At 36.6% G+C, this 26,760-nt stretch overlaps 1 protein-coding gene across 1 annotated transcript in view; it reads right to left on the reverse strand.

Annotated features, from left to right (window-relative positions):
- The window catches only part of LOC141552711 (polycystin-1-like protein 2), a 141,711-nt gene that overhangs the window by 52,778 nt on the left and 62,173 nt on the right, over positions 1-26,760 (reverse strand). The window contains exons 26-31 of the mRNA XM_074284736.1: positions 17,832-18,010; positions 14,434-14,580; positions 11,248-11,447; positions 7,780-7,998; positions 7,619-7,629; positions 6,607-6,814 (exon numbers count right to left, since the gene is read on the reverse strand). Of these exons, the coding sequence (XP_074140837.1) occupies positions 6,607-6,814; positions 7,619-7,629; positions 7,780-7,998; positions 11,248-11,447; positions 14,434-14,580; positions 17,832-18,010 (964 nt within the window). The remainder of the gene's footprint in view (positions 1-6,606; positions 6,815-7,618; positions 7,630-7,779; positions 7,999-11,247; positions 11,448-14,433; positions 14,581-17,831; positions 18,011-26,760) is intronic.

Here is a 26,760-nt window from a genome sequence, read left to right on the forward strand (position 1 = left end):
GAGGAGCTCTTGCTATACTGCTAAGGAGATGGAGTACCAACCAAGGCAAAAGAAGAGACTGTTTTTATGGGACATATTATGTAGAGTGTTTATATCTGGAGGACTGCTAATATACTGAGTTATAGGAAAAAGGTAGAATATAAAAACTAGTCTGTTTATATGACAGTCTTAAGAGGACTGAATTTGGACTTAGAAATCCTAAGCAAATCCCAGCTCTGTTACTACTTATGTGACTTTGGGCAAGCAATCTAAAAAATGAATTGGATGATATCTAAGATCTCTTTCTAGTACCAGTCCTATGATCTCTCTCTATATATACAACATTCTTTAATTTCTTTCTGGAATTTGCTAATAAGCATAGATAACTCTTTCTGGCCTAAAAGCTGACTACAGTCTCTCAAATTCATGATCAGATTCAGAATAATTCCAAACTGTTACTTTGGACTTATCCCCAATGAATCACTGATTACATTTTCAAATTTGCTATGTGGACATTTGTTATTTGCACCAAGCTATCAGATCTGGGTGACAAGTGGTGCCGTGGACAGCCTTGTGCAGTGTCCTCTGTCCAGGAGATTGACCTCTCTTGGAAGAGAAGCAAAGGCAGAAGAGGCAAAGGGAGTTCACTTTCTAAGAGAGTTCAAACCTATCATTATGTAGGACAGGTTAGCATGCCCCAAATCCCAAGGAAAGAAATAAGTTCTATTGAAGCCTCAAATACATTCCATAAACACAAACTATTTACTGAATGAAAGTTTCTGCATCACAGAAGTCCTAGTCCCAGCATTCAAAGCTATTACATTTTGGTTCTAATCTATCTATTCTTCATAATTTCACTCTACTCCCTTTATGTCTAATGATATAAGTCAAAGCCCCCTTAGGCTTTTACTGGCTGTACTGATATAAAAAAAGTCAAGAATATGGGTAAGCAGATAGCAACTACTTTGACCTTGCTCCCTGGGCTTGGCTTGTCCTTTTGCCTTTTTCCTAACTACTCATCTACTTGGAAGAGCAAAAGAGACTTAAGAGTTAAAAATAGGAAACCCTGGACCTCAAAACAATTTAGTGGTTATTAGGTAAGTTAGCATCACCTAGTTTTTAGAGATCAACATTGAGGGCCAATGGAACATTTAACATGAACTGAAGGGAGAAAGGTCAAGCCCCTAGACTAGTAACAGAAATCCAAAGAAAAGACTAAGTTTCAGGGCAGCTGGGAAGACCCAGTAATTTATTTTAAAGAAGTTGGTATATGAGGCTGAGCATATGCTGCTGGGAAAATGAGAAGTCTTATTTCAAAAATGCTTGAGAATCATGAAATAGGAGAATTCAAGATTTTTTGCTAGTTGCAAGCAAGGATTTTTTTCTTTTTTTCAAATGATACAGGAAAAAAAACCAAACAAACATATGGATTGTTGCGGGTGTAGCCCCTCTAAGATTCCTTGTTTGATCTACCTTTGATACAACATCTGGCCAAACTAGTTTGGGCTTGTACCCAGCCCCCCCACTGGATCTGAGCTGGCTTGGATAACCCAACCCCCAACTATATGAAAAGCCCACCAAAAATCAGGAATCCGCCCATTACTTCTTCAAGCAGATAAAAAGAGCAAAGCTAGAATCATCTTTGGTCAGAAATTTGAAAGATGCCAGCCAAGATGCTGGCATCCGAGACCCTCTGTCCCCGCCGCTTTCGGCGTATATCTTCCTCCATCTAATGCCTTTTACTAACCAGACCTTAACCTTGCTTACAAACCTGGCAATAAACATCTTTTTACCCATCTAGGTTTTTGGCCTGTAAATTCATTTACAGGGGACTCTCGCCACCACTAGACCTGATTTAACTTTGTATCCTTGCGCCGAATGCTAAGGGGGTTGCAAGGGAGCTCCATGTGACTCCCTGTACCCCAAATCCTGCCACTAGACCTCAATTAATCTTATTGAGGTATATACCTCATTATTAGGTATTTATCTCATCTTGTTACCTCATCAATTGGTTCACATTTACCTCATCGTGGATTTTAAACTAAGAAAGATTAGTAATTAAAATTTTCCCAGGGGAAAATTGATATAGCTAAGATGTCAACTGATACAGAAACTAAAGGCTCCAGAAACTATAGGGTGTCCTATAGAGCCTATATAATTGAATAGTGTCCAACAGAGATTATGGGTCCAGAAGAGCAGTGTTTTTGACTACATATTTCTCTGAGCAGTGTCTATCAAAGACTGTAAGTTTAGAAATATTAGTGTGATGACATTAGTATAAGATATCAATGGTCCAACAGCACCGGGGGTGTGAATGGTTGAATATATACACTCTATGGATGCTTTTCTATATTTGTGGACTTCTATAGATGTTTTCAACATATGTGTCCTTCCATGCATATTCTAATCATTTTTCCTTTTATTTCTCTATTTGTTGGAGAATACATTCTAGGTGTAGGGTGGAAGTGTTTTGTTGCTATTTTTCTTGTTATACACTTTCATTATATGACTTCACTTTGGACTAATTGTATGCTCTGGCTATTAAAGGCAAATAAATTAGTGAGGTCTTGTGAGCTATAATTTTAGGGGACATGGACCCATTGATATTTCCTTGCAGGGGACATAACTTGTAAGTGGTAATGTTGTCCCAGGAGCTGTACATATTTGTATTCTATATTCTGGCCATTTTGTTCTCTGAGTTCATTCTGCTTTCTCCTGCCTTCTTATCTTTGCTCATATTACTGTCAGATCATAGGATTAGAGTTGGAAGGATCCTAAGAAATCAAATTGTACAACCTTCTCATTTTATAGCTGAGTATACTGAGGTATATAGAAATGGCACTCAAATGGCATTTGTCCTCCATGAAGCTTTCTTTTCTTACTTCCTCAGCTGAAAGCAATCCCCCCTCCTTGACATCTCAAAGCATATGGGCTGTGTCTAGGTTTTATATACTAGTTATTTATGTACTCATCCATTCTCCATTATATTGTAATCTCTAGAGCAAGGTCTGGGTCTTACCTATCTTTGTAGTTCAATGCCCCACATAATACCTTGCAAATAATAGCTATTTAATAGCTATTTGTTGAATCTGAATGGTATCTATGGACAATGGAAACAACAAGTATAGCACAGAGAATAGAGAAGTATTCATGCACACAGAGACAACCTGCAAAACAAATACCTCTAAGACCCCAAAACAAGGTCCATCTAGCCATGGATATCCTTTGTCTATCAAGGGTTTATTAAAGGAGACAATTTTCCAAGCTAGATCTAGCACATTCTTATATGAGCATTTCTCAATGAGAAATATACACATTAGAGAAATCAACTGTTACTATGTGTAAGGAGATCTCTCCACAGATCTTTTTTGGACAAAGCCAACAAATGCAGAAGTAATACACACATTGCAGTATATATCATGAAATTAAAAGGTCCTTCCCTTGGGTCTTTAAGGATTTTTTGTTTTTGTTTTTGTTTTTGGGTTTTTTTTGCAAACACCTACTAGCAGACTTATGAACCATAGTAAGGAAATCAAGCAGAAAGCTGTAATTTAGTAGTCCATACTAGGACAGGCATCAAAAAACTTGGGTTCAGTACTTGGTGGTTTCTCCTGCACCTTGGGTCTCAGCTATACCAGCAGATGGTGTCCTAGGCCTGGTACCTGTGCTTAGAAGGATTCTGAACTCCTACCCACCTTCCTACTCCTCTCTTCCCATACTAGGTAACAAGAATATTTAGCTCTAATAATTTTAAACATGTAGCACAAGTTAAAATCTCCTTTAAGTATTCCCCATGGGTTTACTAGTGATATACAATAAATATTGTTTGATTACTTTAAAAAAAAATCTAGGTTCTATTCCCACTTATTCACATCTACCCTATAGCAAATCACTTCCATTCTTGGGCCTCAGTCTCCTCATTTATGGAATGAGTCCTTGCCCTATGACTTTTTCAAGGATATAATGAAGATCAAATGGCATAATGAATAGAAAAATATTGTGGAAATTGGCAAGTACAGTGTGAAAGAAAAGGAACATTACCTTCATTAAAAATTACTAATAAAAACTCATCAATTGAATCATCATTTATTAGGTATCTAATAAGTGCAGTGTTGTGTAGTAGATGGTGGGGATATAAAGACAGAACTGATTCAGCTTTTATTCTTTAAAAGTTGGATATCTAGGAAATCTTATAAAAAGGTGTGATCATTGTATACATGGAATTTGTCAAAACAAAAACTTAAAAGTATATTCAACCTACATCTCAGAATTAATGATAAAAAATGCAAGAACTAAATTGTGTTGAAGAAAATATAGACTCCTTGTTGATCGTGTAACTTGTAAGTAGTAAAAAATATTGCATAAAAATGTTGGGTCAATATTGAGTATTGACTCTTTCTGAAGACATCTGAACTTTGGTCTTCTTTTAAAACATGACTCAGGGCACATTCTAGTCAAAAATTACAGAATTTCAGAGAGGGAAGAGACTTCAGAAGCCATTTTGTTCAACTCAAACAAGAAACACTTGCCACTATGTCTGGCAAGTAGCCATTCAGTCTCTGCCTGAAGATCTTTCAGGAGAGAGAAACTGCCATGTTACTTTGGGCAGCTCTGACTGTGAAGACATCAAGCTCAAGATGGCTTTTATGCAATTTCTAGCCATTCTGTTCCTAGTTTGGTCCATTGGGATCAAGCAGAATAAGTACTCCCTTCTCCTCATGTTTGCTTTTCAGATACTTGCACATAGCTCTCATGTTCTCCCTGACTAAACATATATAAGTTTTTTCAACCTGTCCTCATAAGACATGGACTTAAGAACCATCCCAGTTACCTTCCTTAGGACATTACAGTTTATCAATTCCTTCGTAAACTCTGGTTTCCAGAATAAAAAAAAATACTTCATATGTGTTCTGACAAGAATTCAGAAGGGCAATCACCAATCTATTCCTGGAAGCTATGCCTTTCTTATTATAGATTAAAATTGTTGGGGGGTTTTGGCCAGCCATGCTACAGATTAGATTCATGGTGAATTTAAAGTTCACTAAATCCTTCAGATCTTTTTTCAGAGTTGTTGTCTAACCATGCCTACCCAATTTTTTACTTAAAAATTTCATTTTCTTTCAATTCAATCTTACAATTAATATTTACCTCTATTGAAATTTCTCTTTAGAGATTCAGCTCAGTCTTCCAAATTGTTAAGATTCCTTTTGGATCCTGATTGTATCTCCTACTGTGTTAGCTTTTTTCCCCAAGTTGTGTCATGTGAAAATTTGATAAACATGTGAACTACATTTTTAAATTATTGATGAAAATTGTTATTTAGCACAGAGTCAATCAGAACCCTATTATATTCTAGGCCTCCTCCTACACTAAAGATTCTAGATTTGATGTGATGGGAGATATGGAGTTTTTGAAAGCTTTTCAGCAGGAGAGTGGCACAATGTTATGGGAACCTCCTGCTGACAACCTAATTCTGACCAGCAGAATAGATCCCTTCATGTGAGAGGATGACAACACAAGGAAACTGAGAGGCAGTCACATTCACTGACCTCTCTCCTCTTCCCTCTTGCCTCCAATTTATTTCATTCCTAATTCACAAGTAGCATCTGTGTAAATAAAGGCTGATTTGCAATTCCTTCAGGATTGTTATGATTTCATAACTATGGGGGCTTTCAGATAATTGACCCGCCCCTTAAATGATTTAGTGCCTTTTAATCTCTTATAGATTTTGTGCTTGGGCCTTAATAGCACAACACAAATGGTGATGATATAAGGGATATTTAAGGCCCAACAGCCTTTTGCAGGATAAAATGGACAAGGAAAGCCTAAGTGTAGGTGGGCCAACTTGGAAACTGCTATGGTAATATTGGTATAAAAGCCTGGTATAAAAGAGGAGACAAATATTAGACACATTTGGCAAAAAAAATCAGAGTTGATTTAATGATTGACTTGTTATGGAGGAGGAGGAGAGAGGAGCGAAATGACTAATTCTTTGAGCCGGGATGACGAGAGTGATGCTGCTATCAACAGAAAACCTGTACAAGAAATCTGAGGAGAAGCATTGATTTAGTGGGACAAATGAGGTCTGTTTTGGACTTGTTGAGTTTGAGAAACTCATTAACACACAAGTGGAGATATCTAGTAGACAACTATTGGTATGAAACTCGAACTTAGGAGAGTGGACATACTGGACAGCCTAGAGCATGAAGACTCTGGAATTAAGGTAAAGGAGGTAGCTTTGGCAAAGACAAAGGATAGTTTTTCTTCTGATATGGAAAGAAAGCTGCAGGAAGTGGATGCAACATAGAAGAAAGCTATGACTATGATGAATGTGTGGCTTCAGAAAGTATGGGTGGGGTTTGATAGGGAAGAAAAGTGAGGGCATTGAAAGGCCTCAATACACCTAATTAATTGGAATATGAGGCCATCTTATGAAAGGAAAAGACACAAGATTGGACTTGGGGCCTTGAAGACTGTTAGCATGTCTGGACTGGGCCACTGGTCAGCAGCTGAAAGGGAAGCAACAAGAGATGCTTCTACTTTCTTCCACAAAGAATAAAAATTTAGAGATCACATCTAATAGCTGGTCACAGTGACAAAAAGAGACTTATTCTTCTTGTAACTTACCTTTTAAGTTGACAGTCCTAAGGGTGAAGTCCTTTTTTCTCCTGCCCTCCTCATTAAAATCATGCCCAGCCTTATTCTGTGGGCAAATGATTTCTTCCATTAAAGCCAATAGTTTATTGATATCCATTGATTTCCCTAGATCTGAGCCAACAGCAGGTGATGAAATCTTCAGAGTTTTAAGCAATGAGTTGACAATTCTCCAAATGTCCTGCAAGTTGAAAAAACAAAAACACTGCTCTCCTACAGGGACCTGAGGTCATGCCCTTGTAGTGACAGAAGGGGTGACGACAGGAACTAACATTTATATGGCACTTATTATGATTTCACTCTCAATTATTACCATGTTTGCAAGGAGAGAGTCTAGAAAATCATATAACTAAAAGAAAATTCTTTTTTGGGTGCTCTCTGTTTGTATCTTTACTTTCTTTTTTATCATGGTGAATATCAGTAACAGTTTGATATCCACATGTCAACAGAATCAGGGAGTTGATTTATGGGGCAGAAGCTGACATTAATAGCTCTAAAAATCCTTCTACTCCCTGAAGTACCTTTAAGGAGCTTATAAAACCATAACTAGGGTAAGCTTCAGGGATGATGTTTCTAAACTGATGCCTATGATATGAAATTGTATCAGCAGAAGGAAGGACAAGATATGAAATTTTACCTTGGCTGAATAGTTTTGCTCTAGAGAGTTTGTTTACCTGAGTCTCTTTTTGTATCCTTATCTTGATGTACATCCATATTAGATAGCATTTATATAACCTTGGCCTTGGACACCTACTAGCTGTGTGACTCTGGGCAAGACACTTAACTTCTGTCTCCTTCAGTTTCATCAACTGTAAAATTGGGATAATCTACCTTGTAAGGTTGTTGTGAGATTTGTAAAGTGGTTAGCATAGAGCCTAGCACATATCAATAAATGCTTGTTCCTTTCCTTCTTCCCTTAAGAAGTGTCTGGAAGTTCTCTTATTCTTATTCTTCTCTATAATATATGGACTAAGTTGTGAAATACCAGCTCAGAAACTGGTAATTAACAGCCTAAGATATAAGAAAAGTTGACCTTTATTAGCTATTTGTATAGCCTTTTTGTCCCATGAAACAATTCATCTTCTTTGAAAAATTGTAGTAAAACCCAGTTAGAGTGGATCTTTTCTCTTTAATCCCAGTGAAAACATGCCTTTGTTACGGTCTCAGAGGTGAGGAAGGTCTCCTGTGAAGCCTCTGGAGAGAGAGGGGACTGGGGAGACATAGGACCCTTCCCAGTTTTCTCCTTTTTGGGTGTCCAAGGTTGTGAGTTCCGGAAGATCTGAACAATAAGTAGGTTGATGGGGAACATCAGGAGGGAGCTTTCCAAACCAATCATCACTTCCTGCCAAGTGAATTCAATTTTACCTGAGTAGTCAAAAGAAAGTCAATTAATTATTTAGCATTTAATTAAGTACATAGTAGGTACTATGCTAAGCACTAGTGATACAAAGAAATGCAACAACAACAAAATAGTCTCTAGAAGGGGAAAATTTTATAGTTTCTTGAATAAATGTCTCTTATCAAATATATAGAGAATTTTGTCAAATTTATAAGAATGAGTCATTCCCAGATTGATAATGATCAAAGGATTTGAAGAGGTATTTTTTAATGAAGAAATAAAAATTATATATACTTATATTAAAAAATGCTTTAAATCATTATTGATTAGAGAAATGCAAATTAAAGAAACTTTGAGATATTTCATACCTAACAGATTGCCTAAAATTGTAGAAGGGGAAAATGACAAATGTTGGAGGGGCTATGGAAAAAGTGGGGCATTAAGGTACTGTTGGTGGAACTGAGAACTGATACAACCATTTTGGAGACTAGAATTTTTTTCTCAAAAGAATTTTTTTTAAAATGGCATATATCCATTGACCCAGCAATACCATTAGCTCTGTTTCCCAGAGTTATCAACAAAAAGGAAAAAAAAATAGACCCTATATGTTCTAAAATATGTAAAGTAGTTCTCTTTATGGTGGCAAAGAAATGGAAATTGAGGGGATGCTCCTCAATTGGAGAATGGTTATACAAATTGGTACATAATTGTGATAGAATATTACTGTGCATTAAAAAGTGATGAGCTGGTTGGTTTTTTTTCTTTCTTTCTTTTTACTGAGGCAATTGGGGTTAAGTGACTTGCCTAAGGTCACACAGCTAGGCAGTATTAAGTGTCTGAGGTCAAATTTGAACTCAGCTCTTCTTGATTTCCTGACTGGTGCTTTGTTCACTGTGCCACCTAGCTGCCCCCAAGCTGGTTGATTTTAGAAAAATATGGAAAGACTTGCATGAAATAATAGTGAAATGAACAGAAACAAGAGAACACTGTATATAGTAAAAGCGGTATTGTTCAAAAAATAATTGTAAATGACTATGATTTTAAGTATTATATATTCTTATATCAACTAAGAATACAAAGAAACATACTATCCACCACTAGAAAAAGAAATGATAAATAGAAGTATGCTTAGTATGTTGTTACATATATTTATCTGTAGCTATATACATTGTGACAAAAGGTAGGAAGGAAGGGAGAGAAATAGTATGGAACTTAAAATGTAACTAAAATAAAATTACACTTTCTGTTCTCAAAGATATAACAGTCCAATGAGGAGTTCATAGGTTAAAAGCAAAAGTCAGCCCAAGTCTAGTGTCTAATCAACCAATAGCCTTTGCTTATCATTATTCTGTGTTCTGCTTTGGCTCTTTTACTGCAGTATCTTCCTCTAAAATCATCTCTGATGGGAGAGGCAGTGAAGAGAATAGCAGAGTGGTTAGATACCACTAGCAGAATGGCATGGGAAAATAGAATGACTCTAGAAAAGTTATTGGTAGGAAAAGGAGTACAATCCTAGTATAGCCCTATAAGAAGAATTAGCAGAATTGTTGGTGGAGTTGTGAAAGAATCCAACCATTCTGGAGAGCAATCTGGAATTATGCCCAAAGAGTTATCAAATTGTGCATACCCTTTGATCCAGCAGTGCTACTACTGGGCTTATATCCCAAAGAAATGCTAAAGAAGGGAAAGGGACCTGTATGTGCCAAAATGTTTGTGGCAGCTCTTTTTGTAGAGGCCAGAAACTGGAAAATGAATGGATACCCATCAATTGGAGAATGGTTGGGTAAATTATGGTATATTGATATTATGGAATATATTATTGTAAGAAATGACCTACAGGATGAATTCAGAGAGGCTTGGAGAGACTTACATCAACTGATGTTGAGTGAAATGAGCAGAACTAGGACATCATTATACACTTCAACAACAATACTATATGATGTACTCTGATGGAAGTGGTTATCTTCAACATAGAGAAGAGCTAACCCAATTCCAATTAATCAATGATGGACAGAATCAGCTACACCCAGAGAAGGAACACTGGGAAATGAGTGTAAACTGTTAGCATTTTTTGTTTTTCTCCCCAGGTTATTTTTACCTTCCGAATCCAATTCTTCTTTTGCAACAACAACAACAACAACAAAATTCAGTTCTGCACATATATATTGTACCTAGGATATACTGTAACATATTTAATATGTATGGGAATGCCTGCCATCTAGGAGAGGGGGTGGAGGGAAGAAGGGGAAAAATTCGGAACAGAAGGGAGTACAAGGGATAGATAATGTTGTAAAAAATTACCTATGCATATGTACTGTCAAAAAATGTTATGATTATAAAATTAATAATAAAAAAAAAGAATTAGCAGAGAATTCAGGAATTAATTATCCATCTTTTGTAAGGAAATCTGTGTAGAGGTTAATAGACTTTTATGAAGTGGAATGTAAAAAGGATTAGCCAAATTTGAGAGGTTAGGAAAGGACATGGAAACCAAATTATTTTTAAAAAAAAAAAGGGGGGGGGAATTGTGAGAAATGGATAGGCATTTATTTGGTTTCCACAGTTATGAAAATTAGATTGAAGATATGAAACTTAAATTAGAAAATTGAAACCCACAAGGCCATCTTAGAATAATCAAGGGTAGAGGTTATCTTCTTCCTCTCTTCCCCCCCAAAATGTAAGCTCCTTGGGTTTGGGAATGACTTTTGTGATCACAGGTCACAGTGGTCTGAGATTTGAAAAGAATCTTTTGTTCTTTGCCCTCCTTCTAGAAAGGAAGCTCCTTTGTGGTAGGGACTGGCTGTGTAATAAGGGGTGGAGATTCATGGGTAATTTATGTAACATTCAATTAACGAGGAATTAGAAGAGTGACTTAAGTGCTTTAGGATAGGAAATAAAATACTGCCTTTGGAGTTTCAAAGGCATAGCTACTAAAAGACACTCATTCTTGCAAGAATGTAAAATTAATCTTTCCTGTATTCCAAAAAAATTAAAATCATCTTTTATTTACACTGATCATATTTGTATGTATATAGCTGTTTGCATGTTCTCTTCTCAATTAGAATGTGAATTCTTTGAGGGCAGAGACAATGTTTCTGCTTTTCTTTGTATCTCCAGCAATTAGTACTATGTCTGGCACATAGTAGGTGTTTAACCAATATTTGATAAGGCTAATAATTTGATGAGGTTAATGATGAGTAACCAGATAAAACTGACTGCAATGTTGACATTTTGACCATTCTCTGGCCTACAGCCACCATTTAGGTAGGAATTACCCAAATCCATTTTCTGCTCAGCTGGATCTTTGGGGATCCCCCAGAACATGATGCTGGTCAGCATAGTGCAGAGGAGCAAAGAAAAGCAACAGGACACTCTTTGAACTCTTGTAAATGAGCTTCGAGGGGAGCGGCTGAAAATTGAATACCAAATGTGTCCATCTTGGAAACCCTTAGAGGACTTCATGTAAAACAGGTGGCTGTAAGGGAGGAGGTGGAAAAGAGGTTTGAGGGAAGAAAGGAAAAAATAAAAGGGGGAGGAAAGAAAAGAAGAAATCATTTTTGGTCCTTGATTAAAACCTCTTATTCTTTTTCTTATGAGATGTTGACTGGTATGCTTTCCCAGTGAACTTCATCAATGTTCTGTTTTAATATATAAGCAAATGACCATAAAACATAAATGACAGATGCTGAAGACTGAGCATCCATGAATAGAGCTTAGTATTGGGGTCATATAAAATGGTTTCTTGTTTCATCTGACTTATAAGACCCATGGCTGTAATTGTGTTGCCTGGTAATTGGGCATGAATCCTATTAATAGTAAGTCATGAAAATGACTGTGTGCAACTCCATTTTTACCCAGACTATACTTGTCATCTTTCTCTTCTTACTTTGTTAGTTTCCTAGTGTCTTCCCATACCATCATCATTTTCATCAATATGCATATTCTCTCTTACTATCTAGTCATGTGATCATACACCATGAGAGATAGAGAAGACCCTAGAGTTCATACTGTTCAAAGTGAGGACCTTTGTGTCTTGGGAGGAAGAACTTGAACCTAAAGGGGATTTCATTAACTAATTAGACATTAGGAAGATTGGTCACATCCAGCTCTTCCCAAGATAGTTCAATCATGGGATTTATTTTGAATACTACTATATGTACTTTTATTCCTCAATAATCCTCTAGTCAGTCTTCTCCATAGACTGTGCCAAGGCCCAACTCCCAAACTTAAAAACCCTATTAGTCCTTCAGGGAAGCTATTATCTAATTGCTAACTGGGTACCATTATAGCTTCTGCCACCCTGCCCCCCCAAATCCTCCCTCATCCTAGAGATGGCATGGTGGCTATAGCAAAGCCTCTTAGAGGATGGGCTCCATACTCTAAAATAGTGAACAATGAATAAGAATTCTACCTCACCTGCCCCATTTTCTTTTTATATTGGGACAGAGTAAATCAGAGATAAGATAAAGAGCCATGGATGATTTATGATCTGTGTTGCAGATCTTTTTACATTATCTTTGCTCCTAAACTGCTTTTCCAAATTTCTCTTTTATTGGAGAAGACATTACAATCACCTAAGTGTGTACTCTTAGTATCATCCTTGACACCTCACTGGCACTCAAGCCACATAGCCAATCAGTTGCCAAACCATGTTATTTTTATTTCTAAACTCTTATATATGTCTTCTTTAAATCACATAGGTAGGGTCCTAGCTCAGACTCTAATCACTTATCCCAGTTTATAACAATAACCTCTTCCTGCTTTGAGTCTTTCTCTAATCTTATTTTTCTACACACAATTGCTAAAATAATTTCCCTAAAGTGCAGGTCTATCTATGTCACTCCCTTACTCAATAAACTCTAGTGGCTCCCTATTGACTCTAGGATGAAATGTTTATTTTATTCTTTTTAAATTTCTACTTTTGTGTGTTATAATGTGTAGCGAGCTGTCGTCTCTAGAAGCTGCCGGATCACTCTCTGGGAAGAGATCTGCTGTGTCTACTCAAATCTCTCAGACAGATTCTTCTTCCTGTAGTGAACCGTTGTCTCCAGGCAGTTGCTGTTAACTCTTGTCCAGAGAAGTGACTTCCCTTCCTGCAGGGAGCCCCGTCAAGCCTGATGCAATGCAGAGTCTTTTTCTTGAATCTCCTCCAGCTCTTATCCTTCTCCAGGCCGATCTGCTCTCTGCGCCCAGTGCTGTCTCTTTTATCCTCCCAGAGAATGGGTGTGGGATAATGCAAGGGCTTCTGGGAAGAACCACCCCAGCCAATGAGCTTGCCCCCTCTATCAAGTCAACCTGAGTTCTCACCTTGTAATTGTCCAGAAAACCTGAATTCTCACCTTGTCACTGTCCAGACAACCTGAGTTCTCACTTAGTAATCCTAACAATAATGTACTTGATTTTTATGATGGTAGTGCCTGTATGTAATTTATAAATAAGTTAGTATATGCATATTAGAAGTATATGCTCAAATATTTTTTACTAATAGTATTTACAATCTGAAAATTGTAGCGAGCTGGAACTTCGGAGAAGTATACTTGAAACAAGATGTTAACTCAGTGGAATTAATGAGGCAATTGTTCTCTAGTTCACATATATGCTTAGTACTTATCATGGTGATATAATGGTTCTCTAAATTCACACAATCAGTATGCTATAATGATGTAATTACAATAAGATATATTAAGGCTAACAAGGATTGGAAGATGGACATTCTATTTTTGACTATCCTCCTACCTCCTGCACTGTGGGGGAGACTGGTTCAGACTGGGAGACAATAAAGACTTTGAACTTTATTCCTGACTATTCTCATTGGTGATTATTCTGTTGAGATCAAGGCTGGTCCCAAGGCCCACCAGAAAGCTAGCCCAGATATTACAGAAAATTATGGAGACCACTGATCTAGTCCAGTTCCTTCATTTTATAGATGAGAATAGTCCTAAAAAGGAAGAACGTAGTCCAAAATTGCATAATTAACTGTCCCCACTCCTATCCCTAGTTGCTAGTGCCTTTCCCTCCGAGATCACTTTCTAACACTTTCTAAAAACTCAAACCCAGGCTAACTCCCATGCCCGGAATGCTTGCCTTCCTTCAGTTCAAATTCAAGCTTCCATAGGAGACCTTCTTTTCTAGCTTTTTCTCTCTAACATAATTTTTCATTTACACTGTATATACATTGTATGTAAATAGATTTTTTTATGTTGTTTCCCCCATGAAAATATGAAATCCTTGAAAATGGGGACTTTTCTTTGTAACATAGAACTTAATAAATGCTACCTACAAACTGACCAACATTCTATATTCTATATTTTAAGCCCTGCCCTAGCTCTGACATTCTCTGGTTATATCTAATGCCTAATAAGACAATATTACTATACACATTTGTTTTTCTGAGGTTTTCAAAACTACATGGATACTCAGTTCTCCATGCAATATGAACCAAGGTTAACAATAAGTCTTACCTGAATTGTTTCATATCTTGTTCTGTGGCCACTGGGAACCTCCTGTCTAGGACACAGTCACCAACATCAACAGACAACCAAGAATTACAGAGGAAATACCATTTCTGATCCAGTGTCAAATCATGGACTGACACACGGTTGACATACCTGGAAAAGACAGCCAGATCATCAAGAGATTCAGAATATAAACCTATTACCTAGCAGAACTTGGGGCTATATAAAGGAACTTTCATTGTTTGCTCCAATTCCTGGAAGAAGCAATCCTGAAAAAAAGAACAATAATTTTTTTTCCTCTTTAATTAAAGTGTAACAATTTGTAGTAAAATTTGGCTACACATAGGAAGTAGTTTATAGAGTATTTTCACCACAACCCTATGAAGTAGGAAGTAAAAATATTAGTAAAAATTACAGATTAGTAAATTAAGATTCTGAGATAATCTCAGAACATCATAGTTAAAAAGGATTTCAGAGATTATTTTAGTAAAACTATGAATAAGAATCTCCTTTATAACATCAACAAGAATTCATCCAGTCTTCATTTGAAGACCTTTAGTGATGTAGGGTGGAGGGAAATCTGGTACCTCCTAAGGAAGTCCATTCATCTTTTGGCTAGCTCTATCACATTCTCCACAATAGTCATTCTAAATCTTCCCATCTCATCTCAAGCTTTCTGAACATTTCCTAGTCCCTTCCTCTTAGCAGTATTCTTTTAAGAAAATAGAAGTCAACTTTACAATGAGTTCTTCCTTCTCAGTTGTAAACTTCAAGAATTTTTCATGACATATCCTAATTTCTTCTTAGAATTACAGGCTCACATGTCTCATTTGTTTTGGACCTCTTAATGAATTGTCATTGAGCTTTTAAGTCCATTAAAACACTCATATCTTTTAAAGAATAACTCATATTTATCTCCACAACTTCGTACTTTTGAAGTTGATTTTTATTTAAACTCTGTATTGCAGGAATTGGAACTCTATCCACTGCGCCACCTAGCTGCCCCAAGATTATATTATTCTATCAGATTTGGTCTTACTAGAGTCAGCCGTTTAGTCTAACCTGTTGAAATTTTTTAGATCCTAATTCTGTTAGCCAAAGTATCCTTTCCAGCTTGTGTTATCAACTTGCCATCTATGTACATCTTCTTTCATCCAAGTAATTGATAGAATTACAAGACAGAACTATGCATTGTTGGACCAAGGTCAAGTACTAATAAAAGGGCCAGGACCCAAACTCAGATCTTCTGAACCCAAAGTTCAATACTCTTTTTTACCATATCAGTTCCTTTGGATATCTAAATTTCAACAAATGTTCTGACAAGGAAGGGTCCTCTGAAACTGGCAATCATGTGGCAAATCACACTAAGCCTGAGTGCCAACATACCAATTGACAAACTTTAATCTACCAGTGATCTGGAACACAAAGGATAAAGGAACAGGCCTAGTGTTCCCACATAAAGGAGGAAGGCTGAAAGCATATCCCACCATTTCCCATGGGTATAAATGACTTTATGTTAAAGGACTTCTAATTCTGGACCTTCCTATAAATCATAAGAGGGACAAATTTTCTTGCTTTTATTCTAAAATCCTCTGTCATGAATAAAAGCACTGAATCTTGGGAGTCAGATCACCTAGTCTTATACCTTGATTTAATTTTTATTTTTATTCTGAATTTAACCAAAACCAAATAGAACAAGCATTTGTATGCACAATATAGAAAAGAAAAAATAGGATCATTCTGTCCATACTGTACACTCTAGGAAGTTAGAGGTCTTCAAGTGGAGAGACCAAGTGCCTGATGATTTAACTCTATGGGCCCAGAGTTGAGCTATGGATAGATGATGGCTCCAGGAAGTAGATAATAGAATCACCTAAGTTGTGGGTACATTAAAGCATATTCGAGGCTTCTTTTTAATTCAATTGAAAACTATTAGGAAATAAATAAGAAAACTATCAGTCCTTAATTAAACTTTTCAGGATACATTTTTCAATCTGTTTTCTTTCACCTAATCCCTTTTAGGAAAGTGTATTTGCTTCCTGAAAAGTTCAGGAAAATGAATTAGGAGTGGTAACCATTCTTAGGAAGAGAAATAGCTCACCTTTACTTGAATCATTTACAATGATTTCATTGCCTCCTCCCTTCCCCAGAAGGATTTAGTCTGTGGAAGAGCTCTTTATCTTATTTCAGCTAATTGCTCTTGACAAATCATAAAAGGAATTTTGTGGCTTTAAGGAAAAGGATTCTCCATAATTAAGTGATTATTATTATGGACTATTAACTTTTACTTTTTCCTGAGTTGTGTTTCATCATATTATATTATATTATAATATTTTCCCATGTTCAAGAATCCTATAAATATTACTTCAAATTATCTTGGGGAGAGAATTGGTTGTTCTTCATTCCTGAAGAGAACCAAAATAACACCACCATGTTTAGAGTTGAGTTACAGTGTGTCCCTAGATGATCAACATGAGTTTGGAATGTTCTGCCATATATTGGACACAAATAGTCCCTATACACATTTGGGGTGGATTCTCTAACTTTGTGCAATCTGTGTTTCTTTTGGGCTACTTCAATTCTGTTTTGCTCATAAAGCACAGAATCTTCTCTGATGAGGGCATAGTATGCTGGGCAGTCCTATGCCAGTGCCTCCCATGGTCTTGATTAAAAAGAGACCAAATGCCTCCTATGTCATACAATCAGTTCTAAAGTTATTGAAAAACCTTGAGAATGACCATGTGTTGCTTTTTTCTGATCACCTTGTGAGCACTTGCCCTGTGTGAGTTCTCCATAATTTTTTTTGGGGGGGAAGTAAACTTTTGGCATTTGAACAATATGGCCAATCCAACAGAGTTGTGCTCTCTGCAGTAGAGTTGGAAAGCTTGGCACTGAGGTACAAAGGTTAAATGAGTTAGACAAGGTTTCACAGCTTCTAATTGTCTGAGGCAGGACTTGAACTCAGGTCTTCCTGATTCCTGATTCCAAATTCCATATGTTACCCAATGGCCTGAACATGAAAAATTAGTAAAAATTATTTCTGACAAACTTGTGCCTACAACACAGAACATAATATTAATAGTTTTTTTCTTCTACATTTCTCAGGAACCCATTGAATTCACTCACCTATGAAGTCCCTTCTGCTCTGATCACTGGACAATATTATCTCACCTTTCCAGCTCTGACATCCTATGTAATTCATATTACATAGAATGTATTATATATATTCCCTACCAAGTATGGAAATTGACATTTAATGCCTTAAATGACATTTAATCTTTACAGTGGATACCATCTCCATTTTGCTGATAGGGAAGCTTAGGAACAAGGTCAAATGGCAGAGACAAGGTTTCCTGACTTCTTGCCTATTCTCCCTGGGCTTTGGCTGCCCTGCAGGAGCTTACCAGGATGGCCTTTCTCCAGAGTTGTCATGCCATAGTCGGATGCTCTGCAGTTCCCCAAGTGGAAAGAGAGTAGCCAGCAAGAAGACATCCACCCCACCTCGCTCAAAGATTGGGGTATCTGGGTCTGATAAGTGGTGAGGCTCACTTTCTCCTTTCAGTCCATAAAGAGTGACTGTCACCTGAAATAACAAATCTAAATTCAGATTCTCTAAAAATATATTTGAAGTCCTTGAGGTACTAGGGTACCACCTAACAGTGTTTTGCCCTTTGCACTGCTTTACAAATAATATCAAATTTGGATTTGGTCCAAATGCTTGGACCAAAGGCATAGATTGATGAGATTGTAGGATAAAGATAGGGAACAAAGAGAGCCAAGGAAACAATCTCTATTAGAGGCTTGAGAGATCTTCAGTTTGAATCAATAGCACCATTTACTACAAACCTCCTAACCAGTTAGCCAGTAGGTTCTTTCTAGTAATCATCTTACAGATTGACCTCTTAAATAATGCCCTTAAATGTGGATGCAGAGAAATTCTACTTAAGACTATCTCAAATTGCCTCTTTGTTCTTTCCCCCATTTGAATATTAGCTCCTTAAAGACAGATACTAGTTTTGTTTTTATGTTAAATATCCCAGAGCTAAAGACAGATCCTTGTGTAGTTAATTTGACTAAGGTCAAGTACTATAACCAGAGCAAGAACACAAACCCAGCTCTTGTATCCCCAATAGTTAACCTAGCACTTGTTATACACTATGACCTTAATAAATGATTTTTTATTCATTCATTCACTGATGAGAATAGTCTGACATACACCTATATTTTGGGAAGGTATATTTCTAAAGGTTCAGCTGAAGACTGAATAAAATCCTATGGATAAAATGCTTAAAGGAGTCCAGGAGAAATGGGAAACTTAAGAATGAAAATATGAATTGGACTTATATCCCAAAGAAATACTGAGGAGGGGAAAGGGACCTGTATGTGCCAAAATGTTTGTGGCAGCTCTTTTCGTAGTGGCCAGAAACTGGAAGTTGAATGGATGTCTATCAATTGGAGAATGGTTGGGTAAATTATGGTATATGAAGGTTATGGAATATTATTGCTCTGTAAGAAATGACCAGCAGGAGGAATACAGAGAGGCTTGGAGAGACTTACATCAACTGATGCTATGTGAAATGAATAGAACTAGAAGATCACTGTACATTTCAATGTTGTATGAAGATGTAGTCTGATGGAGGTGGATATCTTCAACATGGAGAAGATCCAACTCACTTCTAGTTGATCAATGATGGACAGAAACAACTACACCCAGAGAAGGAACACTGGGAAGTGAATGTAAACTGTCAGAACTACTGTCTATCTACCCAGGTTACTTATACCTTCAGAATCTAATATTCAATTTGCAACAAGAAAATGGTATTTACACACATGTATTGTATCTAGGTTATATTGTAACACATGTAAAATTTATAGGATTGCCTGTCATCAGGGGGAGGGGGTGGAGGGAGGGAGGGGATAATTTGGAAAAATGAATACAAGTGATAATGTTATTAAAAAATTACTCATGCATATATAATGTCAAAAAATTTATAAATAAATAAAATTAAAAAAAAAAAAAGAATGAAAGTATGAAGCTATAAAAGGAAACAATTCAGATAAATAAGAAAAGTGGGAATTACCTGAAGAGACCAATAGGGACACACAGAAAACATATCAACCAACATACATTTTTTTTAAAAGAGAGGATGAGGAGGAGGAAGAAAAGACTAAGCATTTATTAAACACCTACTTTGTGGCAATCACTGTGCTAAATGCTTTACAATTATTATCACATTTATTCCTTATGACAACACTGGGAGGTAGGTAGTATGATCCCACTTTAATATATGAGGAAACTGAGGCAGGCAAAGATTGTGACTTGCCCAAGATTATGTAGCTAGAAATTATTAGATGTTGGATTTGAACTCAGGCTCTTTTGACTTCAGGTCTAACATTCTTATTTACTGTGTCACCTAGTTGCCTATAAGAACATGACATAGTTCTGTGCAAATAGTTTCAGGGAGTATTTAGGCTCAGAATAATGGTGAGGAAAGCTAAAGACAACAAGAGGTCATTAAAAGCTATACTAAGAAGAAGTTCAGAGAAGGGATCGGACTGCTATTTGGGATGGATAGAACAATAACAGAAATACTGTTTTTAATTTTATTCTATTTTCTTGGTCAGTGATAATAATCTTTGCCCTGGAAAAGGCACAACAAACTTGGTTAAGAGGTAATTGATACCCAAGACAAGTAAGGAAAGAACATCTAATTACCCTTGATAAATTCAAGTCACTTAGTCCAAAGGGATCCTAAGGAACTCTTAGGTTCTGAAAGAACTAGAGGATGTGTTACTGAACCACTGTTAATGATGTGGGTTGTGCTCCCTTTAAGAAACTAATCCTTTCTGAATTCATTAAAGGCTTGGAGAGACTTGCATGAACTGATGCTGGAGAACCAGAAGATCACTATACACTTCAACAACAATACTGTATGAAGATGTATTCTGATGGAAGTGGATATCTTCAACATAAAGAAGATCCAACTCACTCCCAGCTGATCAATGATGGACAGAAATAACTACACCCAGAGAAGGAACACTGGGAAGTGAATGTAAATTATTAGCACTACTGCCTATCTACCCAGGTTACTTATACCTTCGGAATCCAATACTTAACGTGCAACAAGAAAATTGGATTTACACATATATATTATATCTAGGTTATACTGTAACACATGTAAAATGTATGGGATTGCCTGCCATCTAGGGGAGGGAGTAGAGGGAGGGAGGGGAAAATCTGGAAAAATAAATACAAGGGATAATGTTATTAAAAAAATTACTCATGCATATATACTGTCAAAAAATTTATAATTATAAAATTAATTTTAAAAAAAGAGATTTTAAAAAAAAAAGAAACTAATCTTTTCAGGGTATGATATGGGTTGTGCTCCCTTTAAACTAATCCTTTCAGATAGATTTATTCCTTTCTGATTCCCAGCCCCTCCTAGCTGATGTATTATCAATTCAAGAAGCTAAGACCTTTGATTCACAAATTCTGTCAAAAGCACCCCTTTGAATTCCAGTAGGAGATCTGGGCTCTCACAACCCCCACCCAGATATGAGCCAACTTGGGACACCACCCACAGACCCCTTTGGCTAAATTTCTCATTATAAAGGAGCCAAGCTGGAGCTCTCTCCTTGCAGAGGTTCCTAACATGGCAGCCTTGTACCTGGCTGCCAAGGATCTCTGTCCACTGGAATCCTATTTCTGGTGCCCTTTTATCTCTATCTTCACCTTTTACTAACTAGACTTTAACTTTACTTCCAAATCCCATAATAAACCTTTTTATCAATCTAGTTTTTCGGGCCTGTAAATTCCTTTACAGGGGACTCTGTGCCATCACTGCATTTAACTATGTATCCTTGCACCAAACCAAAAGGAGTTACCCTTTATCTAACTCTCATCATTAGTGATATGTGAAAGGATCTAGAAAATGAAAAAGGTTTTTAGGAATTAAAGAAGGGTAAATGTCTCCAGTTTTTAAAAGGGAAAGAGGATAGAGTTTTCCAACAAAAAGAAAGCTTTATTGCAATCCCTAAGAATATTCTAAAACAGACCATTAAAGAGATGATTAATGAACAGTGAGAAAAGGGAACCTGGATTAAAAAGAGCCAGCATAGCTTCATCAATAAGAAGTCATGCCAGACTAATCTTATTTGCTCTGTTGTTGTGTTCTTAAACTCATAGATTAATAAAATGCTATAGCTATAATTAGCCTAAATTTTATGAAAGCATATGATAAAGTACAAGGTATCTCAAAAGCATTCATGTAATTAAAGTTTACTCCTGCACAACACATCCTTTATCTTGTTCTTATAGGAAAGGCAAAATATAGATTTAAACAATAATATAATTAGGTAGATACAGAACTAGTTGAATGAACAAATTTAAAAAGTAGTCATTAATTCCATATCCATAACCAGTGGAATGCTGTAAGGATCTGTTCTTTTCCCAAAATGTTTAACACCCTCATTAATAATTCAATTGAAGGCATCAATGGCATATATTCATCAAATCTGATGAAATAAAGTTGAAAGGAATAGCTAGCACAATGAATGTTAGGGAGGAAACCCAACAGATCATAACAGGTTACAACATTGGGGCAAATCTAATGAGATGAAATTTCATAGGTTGTAAAAGTGTTACTTTACATAAAAAAATCAGCTTCACAAGATGGGGAAGCCATGATTAGAATGTAGTTTGTCTGACAAAGATCTAGGGATTTGAATAGATTATAAGTGTGTATGATATGACACTTTAAGCTAATGAAATATTGAACTATATTAAGAAAGGCAAAGAATCCAGCAACAAGAAAGTGATTATCCCTTTGTACTCTGTGCTCATCAGACCACATGTGGGATACTGTTTTCAATTCTGGGCTCTCCAGTTTAAGAAGGATGTTGTCGACCTATAGGATGTCACCTGTCACCAGGATGGTGAAGCTAGCCCAGAATGAAAAATACTGCCTTGGTAGATATTGGTTTCCTCCCCCTCAGAGGTATTCAAGTAGAGGCTATATGGCTATATATGTTATATACTATGTTATAGTAGGATTTCCTTTTTGACTATTAATTGGTCATGTGGGCTATTAAAAGTTATTCTCAATCTGAAATTCTGTGAAACACTCCCTGCACTCAAGGAGCTTGTATTCCATTGGAGGAGGGGGAAAATACCCAGAGAAATACATAAAAAATATACATAAAATATCATGAGACTGTAGGACACTAAGAACTGAGAAGAGATCAAGAAGGTCTTAATGACACTTGAGGTTAGCCTTAAAGAAAGCTAAGGATTGTCAGAGACAGCAGTGAGGAGGGAGTAAATTTCTAGTTTAGGACAGTCTGTAAAAAGGTACAGAGAGATGGAAGAGCAGCAAATTTTGATTTTGATTAGGATATAGAGTTCTTGAAGGAGAGTAATAGGCAATGAGCCTGGAAAGGTAGGTTGGAAACAGACTATATAGAATTTTGAATGCCAAATAGAAGACTGTGTTTTCTTTGAGAGGAAACAGTGAGCCATTGGAGTTTCTTGAACCAAAGAACTTTAGGAATATCTTTTTAGCAAATATGTGTAAGATATTTTGGAGAGAGAAGAGACTAGACAAGAAATAAAGAGACCAATTAAGAGACAGTTGCAACAGTTCAGGCAACAGGTGATGGAAACCTGAATTAGGGTGGCATATGTGTGAGTGGAGAAAATAGGATGGATGAAAAAGATGTTGGCATCAGATTGATCTTGGGAGTTACTGAGAGTGAATATTTGAGGATAACTTCAAAGTTGCACACCCAAGTGACCAGAAGGATGGTGGTGCCTTTAGTAGAGGTAGGAAAGATGGAAGAGATGTGGATTTGGGGAAAAACAAAAGCATTCCATTTTGGATCTGTTGAGTTTTAAATATCTATGGATTATACAGTTCAGTGATGTGGAACTATAAGATAGAGCTCAAGATAGAGTTAGGCTTGCTATTTACAGCTGTGAATCATCTGCATAAAAGTAATAAAACTGTAGAAGCTGATGATCTCATTGAGAGAAAGGATAAAGAAAGAGAAAAGAAGAAAGTCTAAGTGAGTCTTGAGTCTTAACCTATACTTAAGTGATGGAATAAGGATGATAATCCAGCAAAGAAAACTGAAGAGCAACCAAAAGTATAGAAGGAAAACTAAAACAGAATGATGTAATGAAAATTAAGGAAGGAGAGAACATTTAGCAATTAGGGCTGAGCAACTTCATTAAATACCACAGAGAAGAGAAGGAGGAGAAGCAATGAAAAAAACACAATTAAGCAATTAAGAGATCTCTGGTAAACCTGAAAAGAACTGGTTCAACTGTGTGCTACAGGGAAAATATTGGATTTAGAGTCAGAAAACCTATGTATTATTTACAGTTCTGCCACTTACCAGTTATGAGATTGTGGGCAAGTCACATTAACTTCTTCATTTGTAAAATAAGGAGGTTGGACTACATGATAGTGAAGGTCCTTTTCAGGAATTTTTGTTATCCCAAGCACCTAACATAGTGCCTGATACACATTTGGTATTCAATAAATGTTTTTTGAATTATTAAATTTAATTACTACATTTTATCCTAAAATTTTTACCTGGTTATAGTACTATCATCTTAAATTCACCTTTTCCAAGCCAGAACTCATCCTTCCCTCATTCCTAACTTCTTCATTTCTATTGATAACATCACCTTCCTTCTGTTCACATTGACTTGAAACCTCAGTTATCTTTTATTCTTACCTTTCCCTCACTCTGCATGCCTAATCAATAACCAGATTCTAACCAATAATCAGTAAACAGATTTTATAAATTCTCTCAAAATCTCAAGCAACATACCTTTTCCTTGATAACTAGTACCATCATCCTAGTTCAATTCCTACCTACATGACTGTGACACCTTATAACTTGCCACTAGTGTCTACTAGATGGAGTATATTTGTCTACCCTACTAAAGTTACCTTCAGAAACTTTTAATGGCTCCCCATTTTCTAGCTCCTTACAGATAAGTTCCTTAATTTTGTTTTAAGGCCTTTATAAACTGTAGTCATCTCTGCTGCCATTCATTCATCTACAATGAACCCTCCCTCTGCCTCTTTAAACTAATTTCTTCATTATCCCTTGAACATGTCTTGTGTTTTCATGCTTCATTGTCAGGCCTCCTCAAACACATTCAGTAGTTAAGCTATTTCCAGTGACATCACTTATACCCTTAGCCCTAGGTCCATTTGGATGGGGAGACTGCAGACAGCTCAGTAATTTGTCACCTGATCAAAGAGTTCCCATTACTGCTCCCAAACAGTAACTAACATTAGTCAATCTAAAAGCATTTATTAAATACTAACTGCTCTTTTAAAAAAAAATAGCTTTTTATTTTTTCAAATAATATTAAAGATAGTTTTCTACATTTTATCTTTGCAAAACCTTATATTCCAATTTTTTCTCTCTCCTCAGACAGCAAGCAATTTGATATAGGTTAAACATGTGCAATTCTTCTAAACATATTTCCATATTCATCATGCTTCACAAGAAAAATCAGATCAAAAGGGGAAAAAATAACATGAGAACGAAAAAAAAAAAAACAAGCAAACAAGCAACAACAAAAAAGTGAAAATATTCTGCTTTGAACCATATTCCGTCTCCATAGTTCTCTGTCTAGATATGGGTAGCTTTTTCTATCACAAGTCTATTAGAAGTGTCTTGAATCACCTCATTGTTGAAAAGAGCCACATCCATCACAGTTGATCATCGTATCATGTACCATAACTTATTCCTCCATTCTCCAACTGATGAGCTTCCACTTACTTTCCAGTCCCTTGGCACTAGCCAAGATGGTGCAGCATAGACAGGTCCTAGAGCCTGAGCTCTTCCTGGCTACCCCCAGAACCAACACCAGATCAGGTCTTTGAATGGATTTTGAAGTGACAGAACCCATCAATATTCGGAGTGTAACAAAATTTTAGCTGAAGATATCTTGGAAAGATTTCAAAAGAGGTCTGTCTCAGGCTGGGGAGAGGGGGCATAGCTTAGCACAGGAGTGGTGCAGGAGACCCAGGGTGGAAAGGCCATGCATGCATGGGAATAAAGTGGGAGACTTATCCAAAAAGACAGCAGCATTGGCTACTCTGCACGGCTTTAGAAGCCAGTGGATCAGCAGTCTAGCTGTGAAACCTCCAACTCAACTACAGAGGGAAACAGTGAGCCTCTGAATCCCAGGATAATACGTAGGACTTGGCCAGGCCTACTCAGTGCAGGAAGAAAGCCTGCAGCTCCCAGCCCCAGGGCAGGTTGTCGCCCTCTAGAGGAGACTCAGGACAATCTCCCTTGTGCCCTAGGAGCAGACCTCCAGTTTTCTAAAACTGAACAAAAAAGCAAAGAACTCTGACCCTAGATAGCTATTATGGAGAAGGGGAAAAAACAGGCCCCAAGCCCTGAGGACACTAAAGGTAAAACATCTCCAGATGAAGACTTAAAGGGGGCTATGACTTGGTCCACAACTCAAAAGACTCTTGGAAGAATTCAAAAAGGTTCTTAAAGGAGAGTTAGAAGAAAAATGAGGAAAGGAAATGAGAACTTTGCAGGATAGTTTGGAAAAGGAAACACCAAAATTGAAGAAAACAACTTAAAAAATATATTTGGTGAAATGGAAAAAAATATATACTGAAGAAAACCACTTCTTAAAAAAATAGATTTAGCTAAATGGAAAAAGAAAACAACTCCTTGGAAAATAGAATTGGTCAGTTCCAGTTGATCAATGATGGACAGAATCAGCTACAGCCAGAGAAGGAACACTGGGAAAGGAGTGTAAAATGTTAGCACTACTTTCTATCTAACCAGGTTACTTATACATTCTGAATCCAATTCTTACTGTGCAACAAGAAATTTGGATTTACACACATATAATGTATCTAGGATACATTGTAATGCATTTATTATATATAGGGATTGCCTGTCATCTAGGGGAGGGAGTAGAGGGAGGGAGGGAGGGAGGGGAAAATTTGGAAAAGTGAATACAAAGGATAATGTTAAAAAAAAATACCCATGCTGTCAAAAAAAACCCTATAATTATAAAATTAATAAATTATAAAAATAAAGACTGAGCACAAGTCATTAAAGCCTTTTAAGATTATGCAAAAAAAAAAAAAAAGGAAAATAGAATTGGTGAAATGGGGGAAAAAAATCCAATGAACAAAACAATTTTTTAAAAAGTTCAATTGGCCAAATCAAAAGGAAATAAAAAAACTAACTGAAAATAATTCACTAAAAACTAAAATTGGATAAATAGAACATGAAGAATCAAACAAAACAAAAAAAAAATGTAAAAATAGAAGA

This window comes from Sminthopsis crassicaudata, chromosome 2 (assembly GCF_048593235.1).
Source record: "Sminthopsis crassicaudata isolate SCR6 chromosome 2, ASM4859323v1, whole genome shotgun sequence".
Taxonomy (NCBI): domain Eukaryota; kingdom Metazoa; phylum Chordata; class Mammalia; order Dasyuromorphia; family Dasyuridae; genus Sminthopsis; species Sminthopsis crassicaudata.